This window comes from Phascolarctos cinereus, unplaced genomic scaffold (assembly GCF_003287225.1).
Source record: "Phascolarctos cinereus isolate Bilbo 61053 unplaced genomic scaffold, phaCin_HiC Scaffold_5;HRSCAF=322, whole genome shotgun sequence".
Taxonomy (NCBI): Eukaryota; Metazoa; Chordata; class Mammalia; order Diprotodontia; family Phascolarctidae; genus Phascolarctos; species Phascolarctos cinereus.
Window position 1 is genome coordinate 9,412,745 of NW_027555958.1, and position 26,004 is coordinate 9,438,748.

The 26,004-nt window shown below is 47.7% G+C and overlaps 1 protein-coding gene across 34 annotated transcripts in view; it reads left to right on the plus strand.

The window, feature by feature from the left end:
* LRRFIP1 (LRR binding FLII interacting protein 1) overlaps positions 1 to 26,004 on the plus strand; it is a 201,290-nt gene that overhangs the window by 85,098 nt on the left and 90,188 nt on the right. For 32 of the 34 annotated variants that reach the window (XM_020972215.2, XM_020972216.2, XM_020972217.2 and 29 more), the window contains exon 2: positions 24,188 to 24,274. In XM_020972215.2, the coding sequence (XP_020827874.1) occupies positions 24,188 to 24,274 (87 nt within the window). Of the gene's footprint in view, positions 1 to 740; positions 1,316 to 9,381; positions 9,403 to 24,187; positions 24,275 to 26,004 lie in introns of those variants that run through there. The other 2 variants (XM_020972192.2, XM_020972197.2) reach the window with 2 other exon arrangements.

A 26,004-nucleotide genomic window follows, 5' to 3' on the forward strand; every position in this document is an offset into this window, starting at 1 on the left:
TTAACAGATGGTGGTTTTAGCTGTAGGGAGGCAGCCAGAACTGGGAGTCCTCTTTCTTCTCTGGGAGCAGAGCACAGGCCAGACCAGAGCTGTACTGACAGGTCTTAACTGTGGGCCCCCAAGTCCTCCAAGCTTCCAGACAGGAAAGGACCAAGTTGTGCTGGTTCGGTTTTAATCCTTGAGGTAATAGGGAGCCCCTGAGATTCACTGAGCAGAAAGACAATGAGACCAGAACTGTACTTTCGGAAAATCCCTTTGGCAGCAGCGGTAGGGTGAAGGAGAGTGGGGAGTCTGGAACCAGAGGGATCCAGCAGTCCAGGTGTGAGAGGGTAGTCCAGGGACTCCCATTTCAGCAGCCTGGTGCGTCCCTGTCTGTGCAGAGCCCAGCCTCACGTCTGGGGAGCCTTTTTCTCATTTGACCTTTGCCACGAGGGAGGATTTAAGGGCCAGGAGTCATAAAATATGCCTGTTGAGGATGTGAAGTCTATTTCTGAGCAGTTCAGATGTGCCCTGCAGAGCTTGAAATGCCCGGGCCAGGCAGGGAGACTGGCAGGAGGGCAGGGGATGGCAGCCCAAGCCGTCGGTCCTTCCCTCTCGTCCGGCCTGGGCTCAGCTCCCAGAACCAGAAGGGCCAGGGCCCCCAGCTCTGCTGTCTGTCTGCCCTCTCGGCACCTTCTCAGCCAACTCCTCTCCTGCTGACTCAGAATGAAGCTTGGGAGCCGAGAGGCGAGAGGCGGAGCCAGGGCGAGCTTCTCGCTGCCTTTCCTGTGTGTCTAGAAATAGGGTGGGGGACGGATCAACGGAAAGTTACTTGGGGCTGGCCCGAGCAGGGAGGCTGCGGTGGAGCTTGGGCTGAGCCTTTGGGGGAGACAGGCGGTGGGATCCCCAGCAGGCAGACGCTGGAGAGTTTGGGTCGGCGACCTTGGGGACCACCTGCATTTGGTTCACTTCCTGGCCACGCCCCAGGTGACCGACCTCAGGCCACAGCTGAGCCCAAATCCTTGTTTGGGGCTGCTGGAAAACATGGAAGCCTCATCACAGTGAAGACAGGTTGGATTTTTCCCTTCTGCCAAGTAGCAAGGCTTTTCCCCTTGGTTTTCATGTGGCGGATCCACAGCCCCTCGGGCCTGCTCCCCTGAGATGGACTTGGATGAATGAGAAGAGCCCTAAAAACTACCCACTGCCTTCTGCCCTCTACCCCTGCTGCTGCCGCTGCCTGAGGTGAAGCTTGGGCTTGGAAAGACCTCTGTCAACAGAGTCCTCAGCCATGCAAAAGAAAGAAATAGACTGTTTGAGTCCCGAAGCTCAGAAACTGGTAAGGGGAGGGAGCCTGTTACCCAGCAGTCAGGCTTGGTGGTGGCTGGGCAGAGGGCTGTGGGGAGAATTGTTTTGGTTTCTGGTTCCCACTGCCGGGCGAGTGCCTCCTGAGCTGTCCCGGTGGGAGCTGTGGAAGAGTGCCTGTTGCTGCTGGCTGGGGGAGGCTGTTTGGGGGGGGCCCTGAGGTCTCCCTCCCCCCTCGCTTCCAGCCCTGCTCTCACTGTCTCCCTCTGGGTGGGGAGGGGAGCACCGCCCTTTTCGGCCCAGCCCAGCCCAGCCCAGCTCTGCCCCGCTAGAGCATGGTCTTGCCTATCGAAAAAACCCCAGCACTAGGAATCCAGAGACCTGTGGCTGTGTCTCCTTCTCTGGGCTGGCCACTCAGCTCATTCATTGTGGAACCGCCTCTTTCACTTTTGGGTTTGTTTCCTCTTGTGTAAAATGAAGATTTCACTAGATGGTTTCTGAGGGTCCTTTCCCACGGTGGCAAGTTAGGAATCTATGAGAATGGACACAGGGCCTGTCAAGTCTGGCCCCTGAGATCTGTACAAATGAGGGGTTTGGTCTGAATGGCCTCAGGTCGCTTCCACCTCCGTATCTATTATCACAGCTCTATGGTCTGTGATATGACTGTGGGCAGATCTTTTCCCTTCCCGGCCTCAGTTTCCTCATGTGTAAAATGAGGAGTTTCCCCTAGACAGCCTCTGAGGGCCCTTTCCAGCTGTGGCAAGTTAGGAATCTGAGAATAAGGGCAGGTCACAAACAGCCTCCCTGAGGCTTTCCTGATCTGTGAAGTGAAGGGCTAGGATTCCTTGGCCTCTGAGGTTCCTTCCCAGTCTATCCAGGTAGGGACTCAGCCGGAGGTACAGTAGGAGAAGCCTCTCTGGCCGCACAACTTGTTAAACAACATTTGATTCACTTGGGACTTCATGTTTTCCTTCTCAGTGAAAGGTTTGTCTTTGTTCATTATATTAAAATGTTCGATTGAAAGCACCTCCATTCTGGCAGCTCAGGGAGTCGCTCCTTTTTCCCTTAGGGCCCAGGCCCATTCCCTGACAGGTTTCTGCCAAAACGTTGTTAACTCTGCCACTGAGCAGCCTAATTTTGGCCACATGTACCAGGAAGAGATTGGAGGCAGAATGTTGCCTGGCATACCAGCCTCCCTGGACCACCAGCTAAAAAGACCAGCCTGCCTGCTGGTGAAGTGGTGGGGCCAGTGTCGGGGGAGGGGGGGGCTCCCGGCCCTGGCTCACTTTCCCAGGGACTGGCCCCACTGGGGTCCAGTTTCATACTTGTGGGTCATTCTGGGGAAGCTGCTGCTTAGAACCCTGGGACCCGTCTGCTCAAGAGCCACTGAGAATGGTCTGGAACCCGCCTGGGGCTGATGGGGTAAGGGGTGGGCCTTGAACCCTGTCTTGGTCTCCCAAGTTGGTGTTGTTTGCCCTTGCTGGGTTGACCCCCTCCCTGTGGGCCCTGCCTTGCAGATCAGTCCCTTGACTGGCTTTCTGGCCAAAAAAGGGGGGGTGGCATGGGTCTTGCCTTTTAATTACAAAGACCAGAATTGGCAAATCTGTGCAAATCAGCAAATAGCATTACTCCCTCATTTTACAGCTGAGGAAACTGAGGCTCAGAGGTACAATTACTTACCCAAGGTCTTACAGCATGTAATTGGCAGTAAGTAATACTTGTCCCTGATGTTGCAGTCCTTTCTCTGAACAGGCCAGGGTGATGGTAGTGAAAGCTAGCCTGTGTCTCAGCATTTAAATCTTGCCAGCCACAGTCTGGGAAGGGGGAGGGGGAGGAGAGACTCTTTTTCATGGTCACCACCCTCCCCGCCACACCACACACCCAGTGAAAAGGAGACCCAAGAATTCATCTGAGGTGTCAAGCTTGCGCACTGTTTGTTATCTGGCTCTGGGAGGTTCTGTATTGATTCCAGTGAGCTGGGTTTGAGGTCCAAACCTTCAGGCTGGGGAGGCTCAGCAGGAAGTGGGGCTGCCACCCTTCACCCTTGCTGCCCATCGAGGAATCCTGGCTGGCAACAGGCCACCAACTCAAGCTCCATTTAAAACTAACAGTGCATCTAAAAAGTTTTCCCAGCCCCCAAAAACTTCCCACGAGCAGCTGGTGCCAAGTGGGGGGGAGGGGTCATGTTTCAGACATTTAATATGTTGACCTTTGGAGCCTGGGATGTAGAAGGGGCTGGATCTGCTGGTGGCAGCCCCCGCCTCACTGCCTTTAGTTAAAAGCAAAGTGAACAAGGTACCATCTCCCTCCCCAAAGACCCCCGCTGAATCTGGCTGCCCCAGTGTCCCATTGGTGGGTGTCCTCATGAGGTCGGGAGACATCGAGGAAGGCCAGCAGCCCATTGGGAGGATGATGGGATGGACAGGCAGAGAGAGGGCCAGGGTCTGCAGAGAGTCACTGAGATCCGGTTCCATTCCCACAGGCCTGTTTGAAGGAGGAGCTTTTAACCTACCTCCCAGCCATCTCTGGGTGAGGCCTTCATTACCTTTGCTCCAGCGTGAAGAGTTAATAGCTAATATGTACAGAGAGCTGTAGTTTGCAGAGCACTTAGCAGACATCAGCCCACTGGATCCTTACAACATCCCCTGCAAGGCAGTGGCTGTCGTTAGCCCATTTTACAGCAGCTGAGTGACTTGCCCAAGGTCACACAGCTGTTAAGTGTCTGAGGCCTCCTTTGGACTCACCTGGCACTGACTCCAAGTCCACTGCATTAAAACTGTTATTAGCAGTGACAACAATAATAATGATAATCTGGGTTTGCTGAGCTTCGTCGTTTCTGTGTGTGTACTATAGAGACATCTTACCCAGCCCAGAACTGGAGGGACTGAAATAGTTCTCTTTAACTTTATCACACATTTGTTAAATTCCCGGCCCATGAAGTTTCATTAGGAAGGCTCAGATCTGTAGGGGGCACCTCCCTCACACGTGGCATCACCATGAATGCCAGGGGTGGATATTAGGCATTTTTTTCTGTAATGGATATTTCTGCTTACTTTACTTATTGGAGGGGAAAGAAAGGTGATTTTCCTTTGTGTTTTTCACTTGTGTATTTATCGGCCTAAGGTTAAAGAGTTTGAAAGGCCCCAAATCAAGCAATCTGCTCTGGCATCTCTGGTCAAACAGTGTGACATCACTGCCAGGCCATGCCCGGGCCCTCGCCAGTACCTTTTCGTGCCACACTGGTTAGGCAGCGATGCCCCTTTGGCCCAATGGGCTCAGAGGTGAATGCTGGGTAGGGTGTGCCTTTCAAAGGTTCACGAGGCATATTCCCAGAGCTTGGAGTGCTAGAGAACAATGTTAGGTCTCTCGGCCCCTGGAGCAGGAGAATGCCAAGGTTTTCAAGAGGCAATTCAAATAAAGGATCCTGAGTTGTACAGGACAGTTATTTTTCCCTTTTAAAGTTCGGTTTCTTTATCATTAAGACCTGAGTGTGAAGGCAGCAGTGGATGGAAAGGCTCTATGTTACGGCTCCCTTGGGCACTTTCTGTGTTTCCATCCAACAGATTGGGGCTAGCCGTTATCTGATGTAGGATAAAGGGGAAAAAACGTGTCTCTGCAGACCATTTCTCTAGATATCTTTGGATTGGGCAAAGGGCTGGTTGTTTAAGTACTATGTAATTGGGTTTTTAACATCTCTTTATATGTTGATTGGAAACCTTAGGAATCATTGTGTAAAGTGGGAGCATGAGTTGGTTGGGAAAGAACAAGGCTTGGAAATCTGGGTTGGATTCCTGCCACTGTCACTAGCTGGGAGATCCTGGGCAACCACTGCAGGGCATAGTGCCTCAGTTTCCTCATCTGTAAAGGGGAGATTTAGGAGACTTTACTAGCTGGTTCATAAGTTTACTGGGAGAGGTGTGCTTCATAGACCTTTAAAGAGCTGGGGAGAAAGGAGCTGCAGTTTGGGTCAACCCTCTCAGGTTACAGGCAAGGAAACTGAAGCCCTGAGTCCTGACCTGGAGGTCATCACTGGCACTTCAATCATCTCTCTTCCTTTCATCTAAAATCTCTCTTCTGGCTCCTTCCCTGCCACCTACAAACATTCCCCATCACCAGGTGTCTCCCATGCTTAAAAATCCCCCCCTCCCCCAGCTCGGGCCCTCCCTCCTCATTTTTACAACCAACATTTTGGAGGAAGCCTCTATGGTCTTTGTCTGGGCTTTCTTATCAGCCCCTTGCGATCTGGCTTCTGACCTCACCAATCAGCTGACACTGCCCTCTCCATGGTTACTAGTGACCTCGGCATTCTTGAAATCTGCTGGCCTCATCCTTCCTGACCTTAAGGCATTTGGCTCTGTTGGACACCCTCTCCTCCTGGGCCCTCTTCTCCTCTTTGGGCTTTCTCGGCACCAGACTCTTTGCTTCTCCTCCTCCCTCTCTGACCACTTCTTCTCTGTCTCCTCTGCCACATTGTCATCACTGTTCTGTATCCCACGTGTGGGTGAGCCCCAGGGCTCCATCCTCGAGATGTTTCCTCCCTCTCAGCAGTCCCATCGGCCAAGACGGGTTCAGTTATCATCTCCAATGATGGTTATTGAAGACTTCCTTTGTCTCTCTCTCTCTCCCTCCTGCCCTCCAGAGCCACATCACCAGCTTGCCTTGCTATTGGGCATATCTGCTCAATGGGCATCTCAGATACAATGTGACTCAAACAGAAACTCAGAATCATCCTGCTCTTACGCAACCTTTTCTCCTCATTCACTTATTTCTATCCACGGAAGCTTCATCCCTGGAACTAACTGCCTATGTTCACAGCTTCACAGCCATGCTGGTCTCTTCATCATGGCCCCTTTATCCTCAAATGCCAGGCTGTTGTCAAGTTTTGTCCATGCTACCTCCATTACATCTCTTATTTCCATCCCCTTCTTTCCACCTGTCACTACCCAGGTTCACCCTCATTCCCTCTGGCCTGGATTAATTGGCCCCCCTACTTCCTGTCTGTTCTCCACAGTCCAGCCCCCTCATGACTGACAATCTAAATATTCCTAAAGCACTGGTCTGCCTTCGTTACTCCCTCCCCACTACCCAATAAATTATAGGGGCTCCATCTCATTCTGGGATCAAATACACACATACCTCTGGTGGGCACTTAAGGCCCTTCAGAATCTGTTTCCTGTTTTCCAGACTTATTTCATATTACCCCACTCCTCCCCCATTCTCTCTGTGTGTGTGTCTTCCTCTCTCTCCCCCCCTTCCCTCTCTGTCTCTCTTTTTCTGTTTTTCTCTCTCTATCTCTCTGTCTCTGTCTCTCTGTCTTTCTGACTGTCTCTCCCTCCCTCCCTCCCTCCCTCCCTCTCTTTTTCTCTGTCTCTTTTCTCTCTCTCTCCCTCTCTTTCCCCATCTTCCCCTTCCCCCTTTCTGAATCTTGGTTAGGTCCTGGCTCTCCACTTATTAACCAGATTGCTGGTTAAGTCCCTTTACTTCACTAAGCATCTCTTTCCTCTTGTACAGCACCAGGATAGTATCACTTACAGTACCCACCTCTTCTCGAAGCTGTTGTGAGAAAAGCATTTTAGAATCCTAGAAAAGGCTACACAAAGGTCAGACAGTCTTGTTTGTAAATTGGTAGCATAATGCAGAACCTTAAGATACTGTAAAAAACCTAGATAACAGTCCTAAGTTAGCTGTCCTGCACCCAGAATGTCATGCTTCTCCTTAGTACTTCAATGGAAATGAAGATTTAATTTTAGATAATTATTTTTCATGGTATGAGATATTTAACTTTTAAAAAATTCCATCCCTAATATTTATTGCTTAACACATTAATTAGCAGCAGTTCTCTAGGCATTTCTGTAAATTTAATCACTACAGTATCACATGCAGTAGCTGCAACATTCCTGAGGGTCACATGGTCATGTCAGTACTCTTGGTTTGGAACAATTAGAAGAGAGCCAATAGCTTCTAAATTCCAAGGTAATAAATGAACCGAATAGCTAGCATTCCTGAGTCAGTCCTCTGACGTGCAAATAGAGCCCAACCTAAGCTAGCGATAGGGACTTGATTCTGTGCTTTTTTTTAATACAGGGAGCTCCCAGGTGAAGGACCTCCCTCTACCAATTCATCCCCTCAGCAACTTGTATTTTCAGAGGGTTCTGTCTCTATAATGTTGTACTTCAAAGGTGGATTCTTTGAATCCAGGCACAAGATTTTGCATTTCTCTTTATGAGAGAGGTTATGTGACTCACCCAGAGTCACACAGTCACTATGTGTCAGAGGCAGAGCTTGACCCCAGGTCTTCTTGGCTCTGAGGGTGGCTCTGTCCATTATGCCACATTGCCTCAAATGTGTCACCATCCCGTGTCTGCATTCCAACTTCAGTTTAGTCCACCAAACCTGAAAGGACAGAGTATGCAAACCCCGGGGCTTGGCTTGGGTAGTGACATAAATGGAGCAATCCTTATTGCGCTGGGGGCGTGTGACACATGTAAAAGTGAGCCTAGAACAAGGGAGCTTTTGGAGGGAGAGAGTATTAATATTTGGGGACCAGGAGGTGGTGTCACCCATTCTGAGCCTTGAAGGAAGGCAAGGATGCTGAGAGACACAGATGAGGAAGGAGGGCATTCCTAGGCTAGGGAATGTATTCTCTGCTGATTTTAAAGAAGAGCTAATAGAATACAGTTTGTCTGGAATGTTGAGTTTGTGAAGGAATCATGGGATTGCTGTAGGGTTGGATTGTAGGGCCCTCAATCCCAAGCTGGTAGGGACCCCAGATGAGGAAACTGAGGCCCAGGAAAGGGAAGTGACATGTCTGAGGTCATAAATACATAGAAGTCATCAAAGGCAGGATTTAAACCCAGGCCCTCTGACCTAAATCCAGTGTTCTTTCCAGCATATTCTTCTGCCTCCAGAGTAGTAGAAAATAAGGCTGGAAAAATCGGAGAGCCCAAGGGTGAATGGAGGGCCCTGAATGCCAGGACTTTTCCATTTTATCTTCTAGTGATGGAGAGCCAGGGAAAGTTTCCAAATAAGGAAGGGGTGAGTTTTGGCAGCTTTGAATTGGAGAGAGGAGAGAAGGAAGTGGGACACCCAAATCTGGGGCTGCTACCGTAACCCAAATGAGAGAAAATGAAGGCTGATGGCATCAGTGTGAGCAGAGAGAAAAGGGATGGAGGCAAGAGATTGGAGATGACGACTTCAGCCCTGGCATCTGGTTGGACATGGAGGATAGGAGAGAGAGCAGAGTCAAGGATGATTTGAGGTTCTGGCTGGTGGGGATTGGGAAGATGGTGGTGCCCTCAACAGAAAGAGGGAAGGGGGAAGATTTCAGGATGGTGGGAGGAGAAAAGCTAAGGGAGGAGAGGTCCCTTATGAGTCTGAGATTCCCAGGGGATATCCAGGAGGAGAGGTCTGTCAGGCAGGGGCAGGGCATGGCTAGAGATCAGAAAATCCATTAGGGATGGGTGTACTGATGGGAGACGTGCCTTCGCATCCGCTCTCCATAACTGGTCTGGCCAGGAAGGAGAACAGCAGGACTGTTGGCTGCTTCTACCTTGATGCTACGGCTCTGTCATTTTTCCTCAGGCAACCATATGTAAAGCATTGGAGCCCTAAATATTCCTCATAAGCAAGTTATGAGGGAGGGGCACTATTGTACTTGTGGCACACCAGAACCGCTAAATCTTTTTCAAACTGCAAATCATGCCTCACTCCTCTTGGGCAGCTGATGGCACAGGGAATGAAGTTCTGGGCCTGGGGTCCTGAAGACCTGAATTCAAATGACACGTACTAGCTGTGTGACTGAGGGCAAGTCACTTACCCTTTGCCTGCCTCAGTTTCCTCAACTGAAAAGTGAGGATAGTAACATCTACCGTGAAGGGTTGTGGTGAGGCCCAGATGAGGAACCATTTGTAAAGTCCTTGTTACTTAGCTCTGCCTGTCTTTATTTGTGTTTGTATTCCAGCACTTGGTACAGTGTTCAGCACGTAACAGGCCCCGTATAAGTGCTGATTCCCTTCCTTTCCTCTTCCTCTTGGTACGGGTGGAGAGAGAGAGAGAGTCCAGACTTGCAATTTCATTCGTGTGAGAAACTCCCTCTATGAAAAACACCCTCCACCAATGCAGGTCAGCGATCTCTGTCAATGTCAGTATGTCAGTACATATTAAAAAGGGTCTACTCTATGCAGACACTATGCTAATGAATAAAAACTCTGCCCCTGCCCCAAGAAGCTCACGTCTAATGAGGAAAGGCCATACACAAAAGGAAGCTTCAGAGGGAACAGGGAGAAGTGCCCTGCGTGGGGTCTTGATGAAAAATTCCAAAGACGCCCCAAAGCAGTGGAGCTGGTGGAGAAGGGGATAAGAAACCAGGGCTGGGCCCTCTCTTCCAGTGGAGGTCCTGGAGTCCATGGCTTCCAGGTAGAGGATCTGAGCAGAGAGGCAGAAGGTGCTGACAAGGTCTGAGGACCAGGCAGGACCAGATTTCCCAGAACTGAGTTTCCTGGGGAAGGAAGGGATGATGGAGGGGTCCAGAGAAGTCCCAAAGCAGAAATGATGGTGGAGAATCTGGCCCTTCTGGGGTTCGAGAATAGCTGCTGAGGGCAGCGAGAGGTGAAGACTCCCCAATGTTGGTTTCCCAGCCACTGTGTGTCAAAGGTAGAACTTAAACCCAGGACTCCCTGACTCCAGGCCCAGCTCTCTGTCCCCTGCCCCCTGCACCTCCTCATTTTGTACTTTGGAAGTTGGATCTTTAAATTCAGGTACAAGATTTTACCTTTCTCCTTATGACATTTCATCCCAGCATTCTAATCTGTCAAGATTCCTTGGGAGCCTGACGTCATCCAGTATATGAAGCTATCCCTCCCATTCATGTGTCATCTGCAGATAAAAGTAGGCTGTTATCTCAGTAACTGATAAGAATGCCAAGTTCAAAGCCAAAGGCAGGCCCATGGGATCCCTCCCTAGAGACTCCAGCCTTCCCCGCTGGCAGAGAACTTCAGCCACTCCCACACCCACCCCCAAGTGCTGGATTTTCTAGTCTGCACCTCTCTCTCTTTTCCACAAGAAGAGCATAAGAAACTGTGTCAAGTGCCTGGTTAAAATCTAGATGAAATAGTCAGTGCCAATCCCCTGACCTTCTCAGGAAAGGAAATGAAGGTGGCTCCGGCCTGAGCTGTTGGCGACAAAGCCTTTAAAAATGTCTCCAGCCCTTTTGACATTGAGAATTCTCCCAGAAATTACAGTCCAACTCTCTGGCCTGCAGTTGAAAGAGACTTTCTTCTCTTTCAGTTTTTGGGAAATTGGACATTTGTCCATCACTGGTCTTCTGGTGGTGCTCCTACTCTCTGTGACCTTTCACAGACCACTGGTAATGGTCCAGGAGTCACATTGGAGAGTTGTGGGGTCTCAACGTGTAGTTCATTTAAACGTTAGTTGTTGTCTGGGTTTAGCAGCCTGACTTCCTCCAGGGCAGCTAGGTGTTCTCATACCATTTCCTTACATATTTGGGGCATCAATTCCTTTTAGTTGTCTTTGTATTATTCTCCTGGGCAAGACACAGCAGAGTGCAGAGGTTGGGAGATAGCGAGGAGTATCTGCCTTTTCTTCACCCTCAGTCCCATCTACCTTGAGAAGTGGTCTTATCTTTTCTTTGATCTCTTTTCCCCAACTCAATTTTTGTTTGTTTGTTTTTAGGCAGTTGGGGTTAAGTGACTTGCCCAGGGTCACACAACTAGTAAGTGTCAAGTGTTTGGTCTGAGGCCACATTTGAACTCAGGTCCTCCTGACTTCAGGGCTGGTGCTCTATCCACTGTGCCACCTAGCTGCCCCCCCCACCTCAACTTAAAGAAAACAAGTTGTGCTATTCTTAACTTTCCTCCCCAGCCTCAGCTCATTTTGAGCATTAGTGATCTGGGGACTGTTACAGAATGGGGAGCACCTTTCTGAGTTCGTGCTGTACAACCTGCCTTTGCTTCTGTCTCCGTGTCTTTTAAGAATCTCGTTTGGTTGGTGAGAGTTCCCTGTGTGTCCACACCAGTCTTTTTAGACAGCTTCTGCTGTTCCTCTTCAGAGTGACTGGCTGTTCTTTCTGAATTCAGAGTTTCTTTGTCCATGGGATCTCATCCCTCCTGGGCTGACTTTGTGGGTGGGATTTTAGTCCGTAGAATTCTACCTGTCTTCCTGCTGAGTATTTTGAAATCAATTCTCCCCTTAACATGTATGCATATTAAATTATCCCTAGCTTCCCAACATGGTTCTGTCACAAACTCTAAAATGGTATAGTCACTTCCCTGGGGTTCTCATGATTTCTAGCCCAAAAACCAGCTTGACCTTGTTGGTGAAAATCAGACGTGTTATAGAATTTCCCACCTTCCTGGCTCTTCCACTTTTCAGATAAGAAAATAATTGCTCTTATAGGCAAGTTGAGAAATAATGAACTGCTCTGCCTTGGGCTGAAGGAAAACAAACAGTATCTGAATGATCAGTGGACACTAGTGTCATACCCTGGGCCCTTCTTGTGATCTACTTCCCAAATTTTTCATCTATTTCCTCTGTCTAGGAGGTTGCCAACCAATCACCATGCATGTATTAAGCTCCTATTATGTGCAAAGCGAATTATGTGAGGCAGCTAGGTGGCACCATAGTGCACAGAGCACTGGGTTTGGAGTCAGGAATATCTGAGTTCAAATCCAGCCCCAGATACTTACTAGCTGTGTGACCCTGAGCAAATCACTTAACCTCTGTTTGTGTCAGTCTGCTGGAGAAGGAAATGACGAACCACTCCAGTATCTGCCAAGAAAACTCCCTGGACAGTGCGGCCCACGGGGTCATGAAGAGTCAGACAGACACAACCAAATAACGTATTCAAAGTGCTGGGGATGCAAAGAAAGGCAAAAGCATGGACCCTGCCCTCAAGGAGCTTATATTCTAAAGGGTAGATAACATGTAAACAACATACAAGATACTTACCTAGTAGACAGAGGATAATCTTAAAAGGAAAGACGTTAGCCGCTGAGGAGACTGGGAGAGAAGGCCTCCATTGACCTTCCCTCCAGTGTGTTCTAAAGGATGGCTTTCGGTGATTAGATTTCTTCTTATAACGGTGCTGCTTACCTCTTCTACTTCTTTTCTTTTCTTTTTTTTGTTTGTTTTTTGTTTGGGGGGTTTTTTGTTTGTTTGTTTTTTGCTTTTTGGAGTTAAGTGACTTGCCCAGGGTCATGGAGCTAGTAAGTATCAAGTGTCTGAGGCCGGATTTTTCTATTTCTTTTAAATAACGTACATATAAGGTGTTCCAGAAGTCTTAGTGCAGGTTTAAGTTTTAATAGCCTTGGGGATACAAGCATTTAACAGTTTAAAACTGCAATGTGACTTTTGGGACACCCTATACTTCTAGAGCCATGGTGTAGTAGTGAGTTTCACTGTAATGTCAGATTTGTCATCCTGTTTGTTAGCCTTACTTTGTGGCCATATATGAGGCTATAGTTCTTCTTCTTCTTATTGTTGTTGTTGTTATTATTATTATTATTATTATTATTATTATTTGCCTATGAATTTCTACATATCTAAACTGTTAGCCTTCTTCCTATATTGTTGCTTCCCTTAATGGCAGAAGTGTTAAACCTGGGGCCCATGAATTTGTTTGGGTTTTTTTGTTTATTTGTTTTTTCTTCAGTTTGGAATATGGCATTTGACTTTATTCTTGACAATGATCAGGTGGTTTTATAACAAACTTATGGAAGCACATTAAAAGTTACCTAAACTTGTAACAAGGAGCTTGGTGAGAGAGAGCTTGGAGCTCTCTGCTAGCTGTGCCATAAGTGTTTATGAGGTATTTGCAAAGTACATGATAGTAATGCTCTGACTTTTTGTAATTTTGAATTTCTTTTTAAACAGAAGTGTCATGAACTTCTTTTTAAAATAATATTTTGAAAATTTCAGTACAAATGGTTTCCTTTGTAATCCTCTGTGTCTTATGCATCTAAAAACATGGGTCAGTCCTTAAGTTTAACCAGACTGCCAAAGGGGGTCCATGAACCAAAAGAGATTAAAGACTGCTTCCCAGCTCTGCTTCTTGTTTGGTGGATATATACATGTGCAGTTTTCTTAAATGCTTCCAGGCCTTGTTAGTTAGATATCCTCTTGCAGGCTAGGCATTAGCATATTTAAAGCAGAGGTCCAGAAATCCAAATATCATTCTCTTCATGAGCTGTCCTCTTCCCAAATCTTTTTCCTCCTCTGAATCATTTCTTTCAGAGTAGCCATTGTGCCTTCAGGTCTTCCCTGTGTTTCTGGTCTTTCTAGCGAGTTCATTAGCTCCAGGTTATCTTATAGATTGAAGGCTCTCTTTCTCTTTCTCTGCTTTGGCTGCTTGCAGAGATTCATGGGATTCGGACCTTGGCCAGACCTTAGCTGGGAAACTCTATCTGCACAGGCTTGAGTTTGCTTCTCTGGAACTTTAATTTGCTACCAATTTAACTTTTCTTGCTTCTTCAGAGATGGCCCTTTTTAGACTTAGTAGCTTCTCATGCAACAATAGACCTGGTGAGAATTGCCTCGAGATTTCTTCTCAGGCTGTTCACTTTCCTCAGCTTCAAGGTGAAAACGGAGGCAAGGAGATGGAATCTGGAAACGTTACAGTGTTGTCACAGCCAGTGTTTAGTGTTAGCATGACAGGACTCTAGAGGCAGAAGGCACCTCAGGGGCATCTACTCCAGCCAAAACGTGGCGTGTGTGAAGAAGAAAGTAGAGAAAATACCCTTTTAATAACATCTGGGGCATTATTCTCATTTCATATTGTTTGTGGCAGTGAGGAGACTACCTTCACTGGCGACGTCTACACGTTTTTAAAAATTGTTGATCGTAAGCAGTAGCATGGGGGAGGGAATGAAGGGCCCACCCCAGGACCAAGAAAACCTGCCCCTGACTCGTACTGGTTCTAAGACCCTGGGTACCTGCTCTCTGTGTTCTTGCTGTTCCGTTGTTTTCAGTCATGTCTGACTCTTCATAACCCCATTTTATGGGGTTTTCTTGGCAAAGATATTGGAATGATTTGACATTTCCTTGTCCAGCTTATTTCACAGATGAGGAAACTGAGGCAAATAGGGTTAAGTGTCTTCACCAGAGTCACGTAGCCAGTAAGTGTCTGAGGCCAGATTTGAACTCATGAAGATGAGTCTTTCTGACTTCAGGCACTCTATCCACTGGGCCACTTGGCTGCCCACTCTTCAGGCAATTCTATAAAAATATGGTTTTAGAGAAGTTACTATATTGGGGCAGGGGTCCCTCCCCTGAGAATTCCCTATGCTAATAAAAGCACTGGTCTAGTCCCTATCCCTAGCCTATAGGGAGCTCTTATATCCATACATCTACCTATCAGAGAACCAGCCAGAGAATGCTGTTCAGCTCATTTGTTACCGTGGAATAAAGAAGCCAGAAAATGAGACAGGAGACATCAATTGGACGTTGTGAAAAGGACTTGCAGGTGGCCGTACAGTACAGTACAGTATAGTAGAGGCAGAAACAGGATGGGGGAAGTCCACTCTAAGACAAGGGTCCTGAGGAGTTGGGGAGCATCCCTCTAGCCAAGTCCCAGATGCTTCCAATTCAGTTCAGTTAAGCCTCAGGATTCTCCAGTAGGTCCGTGATCCCACTGGGTTGGGAGTTTTCTGATGGGACACAGATCACGTCACCCCCTGCCATGGTGACTGACGCTCTTTGACTCCTATCCCTTGTTGGCTCTGTGTGGCAGCCTGGTGAATCCATTGAATTGTCAGGGAGAGCTCTTTGTCACACCGAGGCAGGCCAGCCACAGGAACAACATTGCCTCCCGGCCTCTGTCGAGCCAACCTGTTGGGCTCTTTTCTCTTTGCCACTCAGCTCTGGCCACAACTTGATCACTCTTCATTTCCCCGATCTGTCCATGATTCAGAGGCGTCTCAGGTTCCCTTTCCTTGTTTTTGTAACTCAAAGCCAGAGCTGTTTCATGTTGGGTAAAAATACCAGGAGAAACAAGACCTTTCCTTTTACAGGCTAATATGAACACCAAGAATCTTTTGTCTCTGTGGTCAGTCATCATACAAACAGCTGTTCTCACTCGCCCTCCCTCAGGTCGCATGTTGAGCAGTACAGGAAGATTCAGTGGCCTTTAAGATGGCCAGCTCACTAGAACCTATTTGGAGATGGTTCCTTAAAGATACTGGCTGCCTCCTCTACCTTGGTTTAAACTGAGGCTTGTTTCAGCCTTGGGGGATGAAGGGGAAGAGGGTGGGCAGAATTCGCAAGATGCACCTTTGTCTTCCTTTTGTATATTAGGTCTTTTCTCCAGTATGAAGGAGTGGGGGGAGTGGGAAAGGGGAAAGGGAAGGAGAGAGGAAGAAGAGAGAGAGAGAGAGAGAGAGAGAGAGAGAGAGAGAGAGAGAGAGAGAGAATGCCTCCCTTTTAATTAAAGGTAGTTTTTGTTCAGTTTAAATGAGTCACTCAGCAAAACTTGCCTGTCCTTGGTGAACTCTGGAAGAGAGAAGCCAGCTTTGAAATCCGCTGCTTTCCAGGGTCACAGGAAAGGAAGGTATTTCTAGCTCCTCCTGCCTGGACTGGGGCTTCTCAGCTATTGAACTGAACCGTGAGCAGGCAGCAGGCAGAGGTCTTTCTCCATATGGTGAGCAAGCATTGCTTGACTATTAATTTGCATTAAACCCACCCTGGTATGTTGACCTTGGGGGGTAGCAGTGCTGAGCAGCTGTCACCACCATCCCCGCTTCCATCAAGGGCCAATGGTCACTGGTTGCCTTTGGATTTCTCAGAGGTACATTTTTGTCTCATTTACTAGACTTCCCCTTCCTTGACTCACCAATACTTCCAGCTAATTTTTGCCTGCAGTACGAAGTTTTCCATAATAGAGCCATGTATTAGGTTCTTCATATTAGCAGAGATTCAGAGCTAGAAGGGACCTGAGATGTCTTCTAGTCCAACATATGAGGAAACTGAGGCTCAGAGATATTAAATGTCTTGCTTAAGATCACATAAGTAGTAGCAAGTGGCTGAGCCAGGATTCTGTAACTACACGTGCAATGAACGAAGTCACCTGCTGGGGTCCAGATGAAATGGTACAGTCTCCCACTTCACTTCTGCCTCTGCCTTTCTCTCTCTGTCTCTCTCTTTCTCTCTGTCTCTGTGTCTCTGTCTTTTTTTCTGCTTCTCTCCCTCCATCTCTCCATCTCTCCGTCCTTCTCATTTTCCTTCTCTGTAAAATGAGGGGTTTGGACTTCTGATGTCTTTTCCAATTGTCTATAGCCTATGAATTTTCCCTCTCTGGGCCTCAGTTTCCAAATCTGTATAATGATTAGCTAGTCCCTGTGGCCCCTCCTAGCTCTTGATCTGGGATCCTAGCACTTTGAAAGGCAGCCAGTCAAATTCTTTTAAGGAAAAAAAGTTCATAATGGGCACTCTCTGGGAGAGGCTGCTTTCAAAATGGTCTCTTATTTTGACTGATGCCAAACTTGTTTTCACATGGATTTGTGTCTGTTGGCCTGGCCTCTGGGTCCAATGATTCCTCGCTTTCATGGCTATGGGATTTCAAAGGGCCTCGCTGGAGTACTAGTAACCAGAGGGAGCCCACTTCACCCAGATGCTGAGGGCTTCTGTGAAAAACATTTGCTGCCCTTTTAAAGTGTGTAGTCCAAATAAGAGGCCAGGGAAAGCTGTTTTTCCCAATTTAGAATTCTGAAGGCTTACTTCGAGCAGTAATCTAGAATGTTGCTGCCCAGTCCTATTTTTATAACAGAGAATCCCAAAGCCCTGGGATCTCTAATCTTCCCCTGGGGTCTTGAAGTGCAACCTGATTGGGGGTGGGAGACAGCTTTGGCTGGTTTTCTGTTCCATCTGGAGCTGTTCTCTGGTACTTGGGAGGCATGTCAGGGAGCCTACAGCTGCCTCCCCTCTGCGCCTTGTTCTTTATGGTGGCCTCCTAATCAAAGCTCCTGGCTCTGGGGATCCCGGGCCTCTTCCAATCATCTGTGAAACCTCCTCCAAGCCCCTAGACTGGGGGGGGGGTGAGAGTTTGGGGTGGTGTGGGCTGGATGGCATAATCCAAGTAAAGCCTTTTTCAAGTAAGTAAATGCTAGCCTTTAATTCTGATTTGTGTCCCCAAGGCTTAGCCCAGAGCCTTAGCCTAGGAGATGCTTTGTGATGGAAGGAGGGAGGGGCCCGCTCTGCTTGAATATATTAACACTAACAGTCCATGAATATGCGGGAATCAATAGCCCAAACCGTAGCAGAGTGGGCCCAAAGTAAATAAAATCAGTGTCAGTGGGTATAGGTTGAATTGGAAGACGGTGGCTGTAGAAGAACGTTCAGGCTATGGTGAGATCAACACAGAGCCCTTTCCAATAACGGACCATGGCGTCTGGCCTTCATATTTATAGTTGGGCTCGGGATGGGTGGTTACTGTTGGGGGGGGAGTCACACATGAGTGTCATCTGGTGATTGTGGCAGGAAGTTGCTTGTGTATGTGTGTGTGTGCATGGGTGTGCGATTTGTCTTGTTTTCTTTCTCAAATGGTCCAGGTGATGAAAGCTGTTGCCTTGAGAAAACATTCACATTCACATTTGAAATGGGGGGTGGGGGAGCAGGGCTTAGTGGAAAGAACTAAATCTGGAGTCAGGACCTGGCTTGGCACTGAGCCACCTCTCTGTTCACCTGGGCGGCCTCAGGCAAATCACTTCCTGTCCCTGGGGATTGGATTTCTCATGTGTAAAGTGAGAGGGTCCAACAGTGGACGACCCCAGCCAGGACTCTTCCTGGCCTGGATCTATTACCCTAAGCTGTTTCACCTTGGCGGGCCTCAGTCTCCTCTCATGTAATATGAGGGGGCTGGACTCGACCTCTGAGGTCCTTCGCTGCTCTGGTGACCTCTGGGCCTCAGTTTCCCCATCTGTGAATAGCTGGACTCAGTAACCCCCGAGTTCCATTTCTTCTGTGGGGGTGCTTGTAAATATGAGCAATGAGATTGAAGCATTTGCATGAAAGCTGCTACACGTCTTGTCAATTTACTCCTCTCAGCAAGAGCCAAAGTGGCTTGGTTTTATCACCTAAATAAATAGAAGTGGAGAATTCAAAACTGGGAGAGCAGATGGTGCCTTCCAGTATTTCATAATAGTAGTGATTCCCTTCCCCTCCCCCCCCACCTCCGTGGAGGATTTCTCACAGAACGTGGACAAGAATGGGCAGAGCATGAGAGGGGGGCCCACAGTGATGGGGCCCAGGGAGCACCAAAGAATAATGACCCATATTTATAGAGTTCGGGCCTTGGGCTTTACAGAGCACTGTCCTTCAACTGTATACCAGGTGTTATTCTCATGAGGAAATGGGGGCCCAGAGGGGTTATGTGATTGGCCTCTGGTCACTCAGCCAGGTCTGAACCCATGTCTCCAAACTCTCAGCCTGATTCTGGAGCCCCTGCTTTCCTTCAGAACTCAGTTCAAGCACCATGGGCCTTTTTGGGTCATTCCCCCTCCCACATCTGTTAGGGTCTCCCCACTACCAAGGTGCCTTGTATTTCTTTTTTATATGATCATGTATGTATTTTACTTATTTATACTTTATATATTACATATGTTTATGTGATTATCTCTTCATTAGGATATAAGGGCCATGAGAAGAAGGATTTATGTATTTGTGTCCCCAGGGCCTACCAAGGTGCACTTATTAGATGCCTAGTGTTTAACTTGACTACACTATACTGCTTCTGATTCCCGAAGTCATTATTAGACGTTTTTAGTGAAACAACACCATGAAGCTGTGCTAGGATGAGGGAACCCCAGCTAAAGGGTGCTGTCACCCCTGCCTCAAAGTTTGCCATCCAGTGGGATTATACGAATCAAATCGGAGTAAGTCTGACTGAAAGCAGAATGTGATGAAGGCCAATGGACACTCCAAAGTACACATTTGAGGTAGGAGCAATGGGATGGAGGCCTTCCTGGAGGAGGTGATGTCTGAGCTGGGCCTCGAAGGAAAAGGAGGATTTCAGTATACAGAGCTTAGAGGCTTTGTGCTCCTTGAGAACATGGCTTGTATGAATGCACAGAGAGAGAAAGATGGTGGGCCAAGATGGTGGAACCATTCGGCAGGGTAATAGTGTAAAATCAATCCAGGAAGATAGGTTGAAGCCATCTGCGTGAAGGGTCTCAGATCCCAAGGCTCTTATCCTGTCCTTGGGAGGCAGTGTGGTTCAGTGGAAAGAGCATTGACCTGAAGTCAGAAGACCTGGGTTCCAATCTCACCTCTGATGCTCACTCTTCCTCGGTGACCTTGGGCAAATTACATAATCTTCCTGATCCTCAGTTTCTCAAGGCAATGGGCTAGGATTGTTCTGAGGTGGCCCTATTATGCTATGCTAGATCCATAATAGAGAGGCCCGGGATCGCATATTAGAGGACATCTAGTCCAGCCCTCTGGTTTACAAATCAGGAGGCTGAGGAGCAGGAAGATTACGTGCTTTGCTCACATCCAGCTGTTAGTACCTGAGGCAGGATCTGAACCCACACCTTCCAGACTCCAGCCCAGAGCTTTGTTCACTGCACCACCGTGGGACGCAATTAAGCAGGGGCTGGGGGGTGATGTCCCACAAAGATCTGGGATCTGCATGAAGGCAGGTTATGGGGACCTCTTACAGCTGGGCTAAGAGTGTCATCGTTTAGCTGGGTGGGGAATGAATGAAAAAACCACATCTACTAAGCTCTTAGGTTGTGCCAGGCAGGTTCTGTACTGTCTGCCAGAATACAAATGGGCAAGACAGTCCCTGCTCTCAAGGAGCCTGCATTCTATAGGGGAAGACAGCATTTAAGGGCGGGAGGAGGGCGATAAAAGAGCAACAATTAGTCACCTGGGGGGGTTAGGGTGGGCTAAGGGGAAAGCTCTCTAATCAGAGCCCAGTATCCTGAGGTCTCCATTTTACCCTTCCTGCAGTTCTGATTACTAAGTCATTTCAGTCATGTCCAGCTCTATATGATGCCATTTGGGGTTTTCTTGGCAAAGACACTGGAGTGGTTTGCCATTTCCTTCTCTAGCTCATCTTACAGATGAGGAAACTGAGGCAAACAGGGTAAAGTGACTTGCCTAGGGTCACACAGCTAGTAAATATCTGAGGTCAAATTTGGACTCAGGTCCTCCTGACTCCTAGCCCAGAGCTCTGTGGGCTATGGCACCACCTATCTGCCCATATTAAGCAGTATACTGCATAAGTAATAACCGATCAAAAATAGGAAGCTCAGCTCAAGGAACCCTGGAACTCTGCCCATGGCAATGACCCCTCACAGTTATCTGGTTGACTAGCTGAGTGTTATCGATGTGACCTGTGACCACCATCTGGGAATACTATCCTCTTTGACTTCATTACCTTTTCATTTATCCCAGCTGAACACTTGATTTAAACATTGGGTTCAGGGCCGAGTAGATCGCCGGTGCTCAAGGTCAGTAATGCTGAAGGCCTTCCTTCTCATCCCATCTCTTGGTACTAGGCCCCTTAGGTAACATCAGTTTTAGCCTTCAGTAGCATCATGTGTTGGGGGCGAGACAGGATGGACAAGAGCAGCCTTCAGCATCATCCCAAGACAGAAACAGGGAGGAGGAGAAAAAGGAGAGCTCAGGACCCCTCTTCCCAAGCCAGCTCGTTCAGGTGGCTTCTAAAGAAAAGACTTCTTCCTTTGGTGTACTTTGTTCGTCTGTCCAAGGTTGCCAGCATCCTGCTGAGAAAGCAGATTTCAGGGCCTACTCTGGGGCTGACTTACACCTGCACTCCAGGGCTTTGTCTGGGTGGGGAAAGAAGGTTCAAGTCAGAGGTTTGTCTTCCCCGGGCAGGCTGGTACATGAGCAGAGGCCGTCCTTGAGCCAGTTCATTCAGTCACTGCTGACATGGCAGAGTAATCCGGACTTGCTTGTATGTGCCCACGTATGGGTGTTGTCCAGACTTAGACATGAGCAGATAAAAGAGTTCAAACGGTTGCTTGAAGGCACAGGGTTCTTCATCTCTTTTGTGCTATGGACCCCTTTGACAGCCTGGTGAAGTCTATCTCACAATTATGGCTTTAAATGCATAAAACAAAACACATAGGATTACAAAGGAATTGACTATATTGAAATGCAGTTATCAAAATATTTAAAAAGCAAACTCCCAAATCCCAAGTTAAGAACCCTTGCTCTGAGGGGTTTGGATAATGTGCAGAACCTGGGGAATTGCCACAGACTTAGGCCTATTTGAACCTGACCTTGAACATGATTGGCACTATTTGACTTACCTATATTTTGGAGGGGATGAAAAGGAGCTTAGTTACCGTGCTTGCAACTCCAAGCTAGTCATATTATGGCTTTTCATGCATAAAACCTTAACATTACTGCTAGTGTGGTCAAAAAGAAAAAAAAGCAAAGAAAAGAAACCAGTGGCAAAAAGACTTCTAATTTGCCTGTTTCTTTCTCCCAGGAGACTGTAAGCTCCTCATGGACAGGACTGTATACCTCTAACTGCTTTGGTATATGTCACATGGTGTCTAACAACGTGTGAAGGACATGACACCATTGCTATTGTAGTTGTTCAGTCTTTTCAGTCATGTCAGACTCTCCATGGCCCCATTTGGGGTTTTCTTGGCAAAGATGCTGGAGTGGCTTGCCCTTTCCTTCTCCGGCTCATTTTACAGTTGAGGAAACTAAGGGCAACACGGTTAAGTGACTTGCCTAGGGTCTTGTAGCTCATAAGTGTCTAAGGCCAGATTCAAATTCAGTCTTCCTGACTCCAGGCCTGGCGCTCTATCCACTATGCCACTTAGCATATTACTACGGTAGAGAAGAAATAATAATAATAATAATAATAATGATAATAATAGCTGACATTTATATGGAATCTTAGCCTAGAGCTAGAAGGGACCTCAGTGACCCTGTAGTCCAGCTCCTTCATTTTACAGTTGAGGAAACTGAGGCCCAGGGATGCAGAGTAATTTACTCAGAGTCACAAAGTAGTCTGTGTCAGGTGACTAGCAGTTGTTATGACTCTGCTATGTGCCAAGCACTGTGCTAAGTGCTGAAGTTACAGAGAAAGGACAAAAGAAAAGGCCCTCCTGTCAAGGAGCTCATGGGCTGCTGGGGGGAAACATCAGGCCAACAACGACATGGAAACAAGATACGCACAGAATAAAATTTTAAAATAAAAACTAACTTTTATGTCGCACTTACAATGTGTCAGGGCTGTGCTAAATGCTTTACAATTATTATTGCATTTAATCCTCACAACAACCCTGGGAAGTAGGTGCTGTTATTTTCCCCATTTTACAGATGAGAAAACCAAGGCAAACTGACATGCAGTGACTTGTCCAGGGTCACATAGCTAGTAGGTGTCTGAGGCCGAATTTGAACTCAGATCTGACTCCAGGCCCAGCGCACCATCCAGTGTGCCGCCCAGCCACCTCCGATTGGGGAGTGAGCCTCTCAGAGGGAAGGCATTGTTAAAGAGGACTGGGGAAGGCTTCTTACAAAAGGTGGGACTTAGGCTGAGACTCAGTGGAAGCCCGGACGCCAGGAGTCGGAAGTGAGGAAGGAGGGTGTCCCGGACACAGGGTCAGCCAATGAAAACATGGAGTCAGAAAGAGGCCAGCATTGCCAGACTGCCGGTGATAGAGAGGGGAGTGGGATGTAAGTGGTCTGGAGGGGCAGCTGAGGAAGGGCTTTGAAAGCCAGATAGGGTTTCATGGTTAATCCCTGGAGGGAGTAGAGAGCCGCTGGAATAGGGGGTGCCACGATCAGATCTGTGTTTTAGGAGGATCGGTTTAACAGCTGAGGGTCAGAGAGGGATTTGAACCTAAGTTCTCACCTCAAAAAGATGAGTCCTAGCTCTAGAGTTGGGCGCTAGGGGGCGCCATGGTGCACAGAGCGCCAGGCCTGGAGTCAGGAAGACTCCTCTTCTCAAGTTCAAATCTGGTCTTGAACACTTACTAGGTGGGTAACCTTGGGCAAGTCACTTCACTCTGTTGGCCTTAGTTTCCTCATCCGTGAAGTAAGTTGGAGAAGGAAATAGCAAACCCCTCCAGTATCTTTGCCAAGAACACCCTAAATGGGGTCACGGAGAGTTGGCCATGAGGGAGACAACTGAACAACAAAAAGCTGTAGAATCCAAGGACCTGTGTTCAAATCCTACCTCTGACAATACCTTTGCGACCGTGAGCAAATCTCTGAGCCTTAAATTGGCCCTCTCGGTACCCTGTTTGCGGAGGGTTGTTCACATGTTGTCTCATCCTGTGACTGAACTCCCTGGGGCTGAGGACAGCTTTGGCCTTTCTTCATGTCTCCTGGGCTTGGCTCAGTGCCTGGCACATAGTCAGCCCCTTTTTTTTTTTGGCTAGGTAATGGGGTTAAGTGACTTGCCCAGAGTCACACAGCTAATGAGTGTTAATGTGTCTGAGGGCGGATTTGAACTCAGGTCTTCCTGACTCCAGGGCCAGTGCTCTATCTACTGTGCCACCTAGCTGCCCCTGTATAGTCAGTTCCTAATAAATGCTTTTTATTGACTTGATTGAACCTTCCTAGGCCTCAGTTTCCTCAGCTGTAAAGAGAGAGACTTGGCCTGGATTAGGGGTTCTGAACCTGGGGCCCATGAACTTTAAAAATATGTATTTTGATAAAACTATCTCAGTGTAATTGGTTTCCTTTGGGATCCTCTGGATTTTCATTTCTGCGTCTAATGACACGCATTGGAGAAGGGTCTGCAGGCTTCCCCGGGAGCTGGGATTAGACATCTCAAAGACACCTTCCCGTTTTGACCTCGTGAATTAACACTGGAAAGTGATCAAGCTTCAGCATTGGGACTGTGGTTAATGTTGTACTGTGAAAGCATGAATTGGTCTAAAAATTAACCATCGTTTTTCTTTTTCAGGCTGAAGCCCGGCTTGCAGCCAAGAGAGCCGCCCGAGCTGAGGCTCGAGAGATCCGCATGAAGGAGCTGGAGAGGCAGCAGAAAGAGGTAAAGAGCTTCTTTCTCTAAGCCCCCGACCTAGGTTTGCCCTTTGGGGGTGCATTTCACAGAGCCACCTCTTCTTTGTTGGCCTGTCCTTCTAGCCGTGCCTAGGTTTGGACTGAATTTGTTTGGTCTGAATTCCCGTGAAATGAACCCCAGGCATGCATGTCATCAGTCATGCCAGCAGGACTTTGCCAGAGCTCTCAGGGCAATGGCTTAACCCCTGAACCCCCAGATCATCCCCACATGCACAGTCCCAAGCTGAACACAGTTGTCTGGCCCTGCTCCCTTTCTGTTCCCCTTGGAGGGGCAGCCCATACTCAATACCACCAACCCCAAGTCCTGTGGGCGACCTTGAGGGTGCCCTGGCCATTCCTGATAGAAATGTTCCATGAGAGTAATGCCAGAGAAATATGCAGCTGCTGGCTCTCTCAGTTAAGGAATCATCTCTGGGACTCTAGGGAAACTGAGTTTGGTCCTGCAAAAGGACGGGCAAGGCTCTGGAATATACTGGTTTGGGGCTTCCATTCTTGCTAAGGATCAATCATTTCAACCAGTAAGCCTTCATTGAGTGCTGTGTGAATATTTATATGTCTATATACATACATAGACATACATTCTCATGTATGTGTGCCTATGTATTACATGACATCTTATAAATCTTAGTGCCATTTTAAGCTTCTAGAGTTTACGCTTTGATGTACATACATACCTATACATTCCTATCTGTATGTATGTGTATACATATATATTTATAATTGTGGGTGTATATGTTTGTAAGTGTATACATATATATTTATAATTGTGGGTGTATATGTTTGTATGTGTATACATATATATTTATAATTGTGGGTGTATATGTTTGTATGTGTATACATATATATTTATAATTGTGGGTGTATATGTTTGTATGTGTATACATATATATTTATAATTGTGGGTGTATATGTTTGTATGTGTATACATATATATTTATAATTGTGGGTGTATATGTTTGTATGTGTATACATATCTATTTATAATTGTGGGTATATATGTTTGTATGTGTATACATATATATTTATAAGTGTGTGTGTGTATATATATATATTTATATGTGTGTATATCTCTCCCTCCCTCTGTCTCTCCCTTCTCTTCTCTCCCCCTCTCTCTCCCTCTCCCTCTTTCTCCGTCTCCCTCCCCCCACTCCTCACATCCACACATTCAGAATTTTTCCAGCTGAGATTGGAAGCAAACTAAGTGAGGGGTGGCAAAGGGTGTGACAGAGCACACCCACAGCCTTGCTCTTGAAGGTCTGGGCCTGTGATGACACCGATGTAGGGAACTCCCAGAAGAGGAAATCCCCTCTACCAATGCATGTAGCCATCTTCTCTGCCGCTGGGCAAGTTCCCTGGAGCGCTTTGAGGTGAAGGGGCTTGCTGGGGTCCTCCAACCAGCATGTGTCAGACGTGGGCCTTGAACCCAGTGGTTGCCGACTTCGAGGCCGGCTCTACCCATTGGGCAACACTGTCTCCTGTACTCCTACCATTGGAGTAGGGCTAGGGACCTGGGACCGGACCTGGGATTTTACTGGTAGAAGAAACTCTTGGGTGAGGATAGCTCTGCTTGTGTGGGTCTGCACCTTCTGTGCCTTTTGTAGCATTGCCCACAGCCCTGAGGTTAAGTGACTTACCTTGGGTCACACGACCATCTTGTGTCAGGGAGAGGCTTGAGCCAGATTGCCCCAGGTTCGAGGA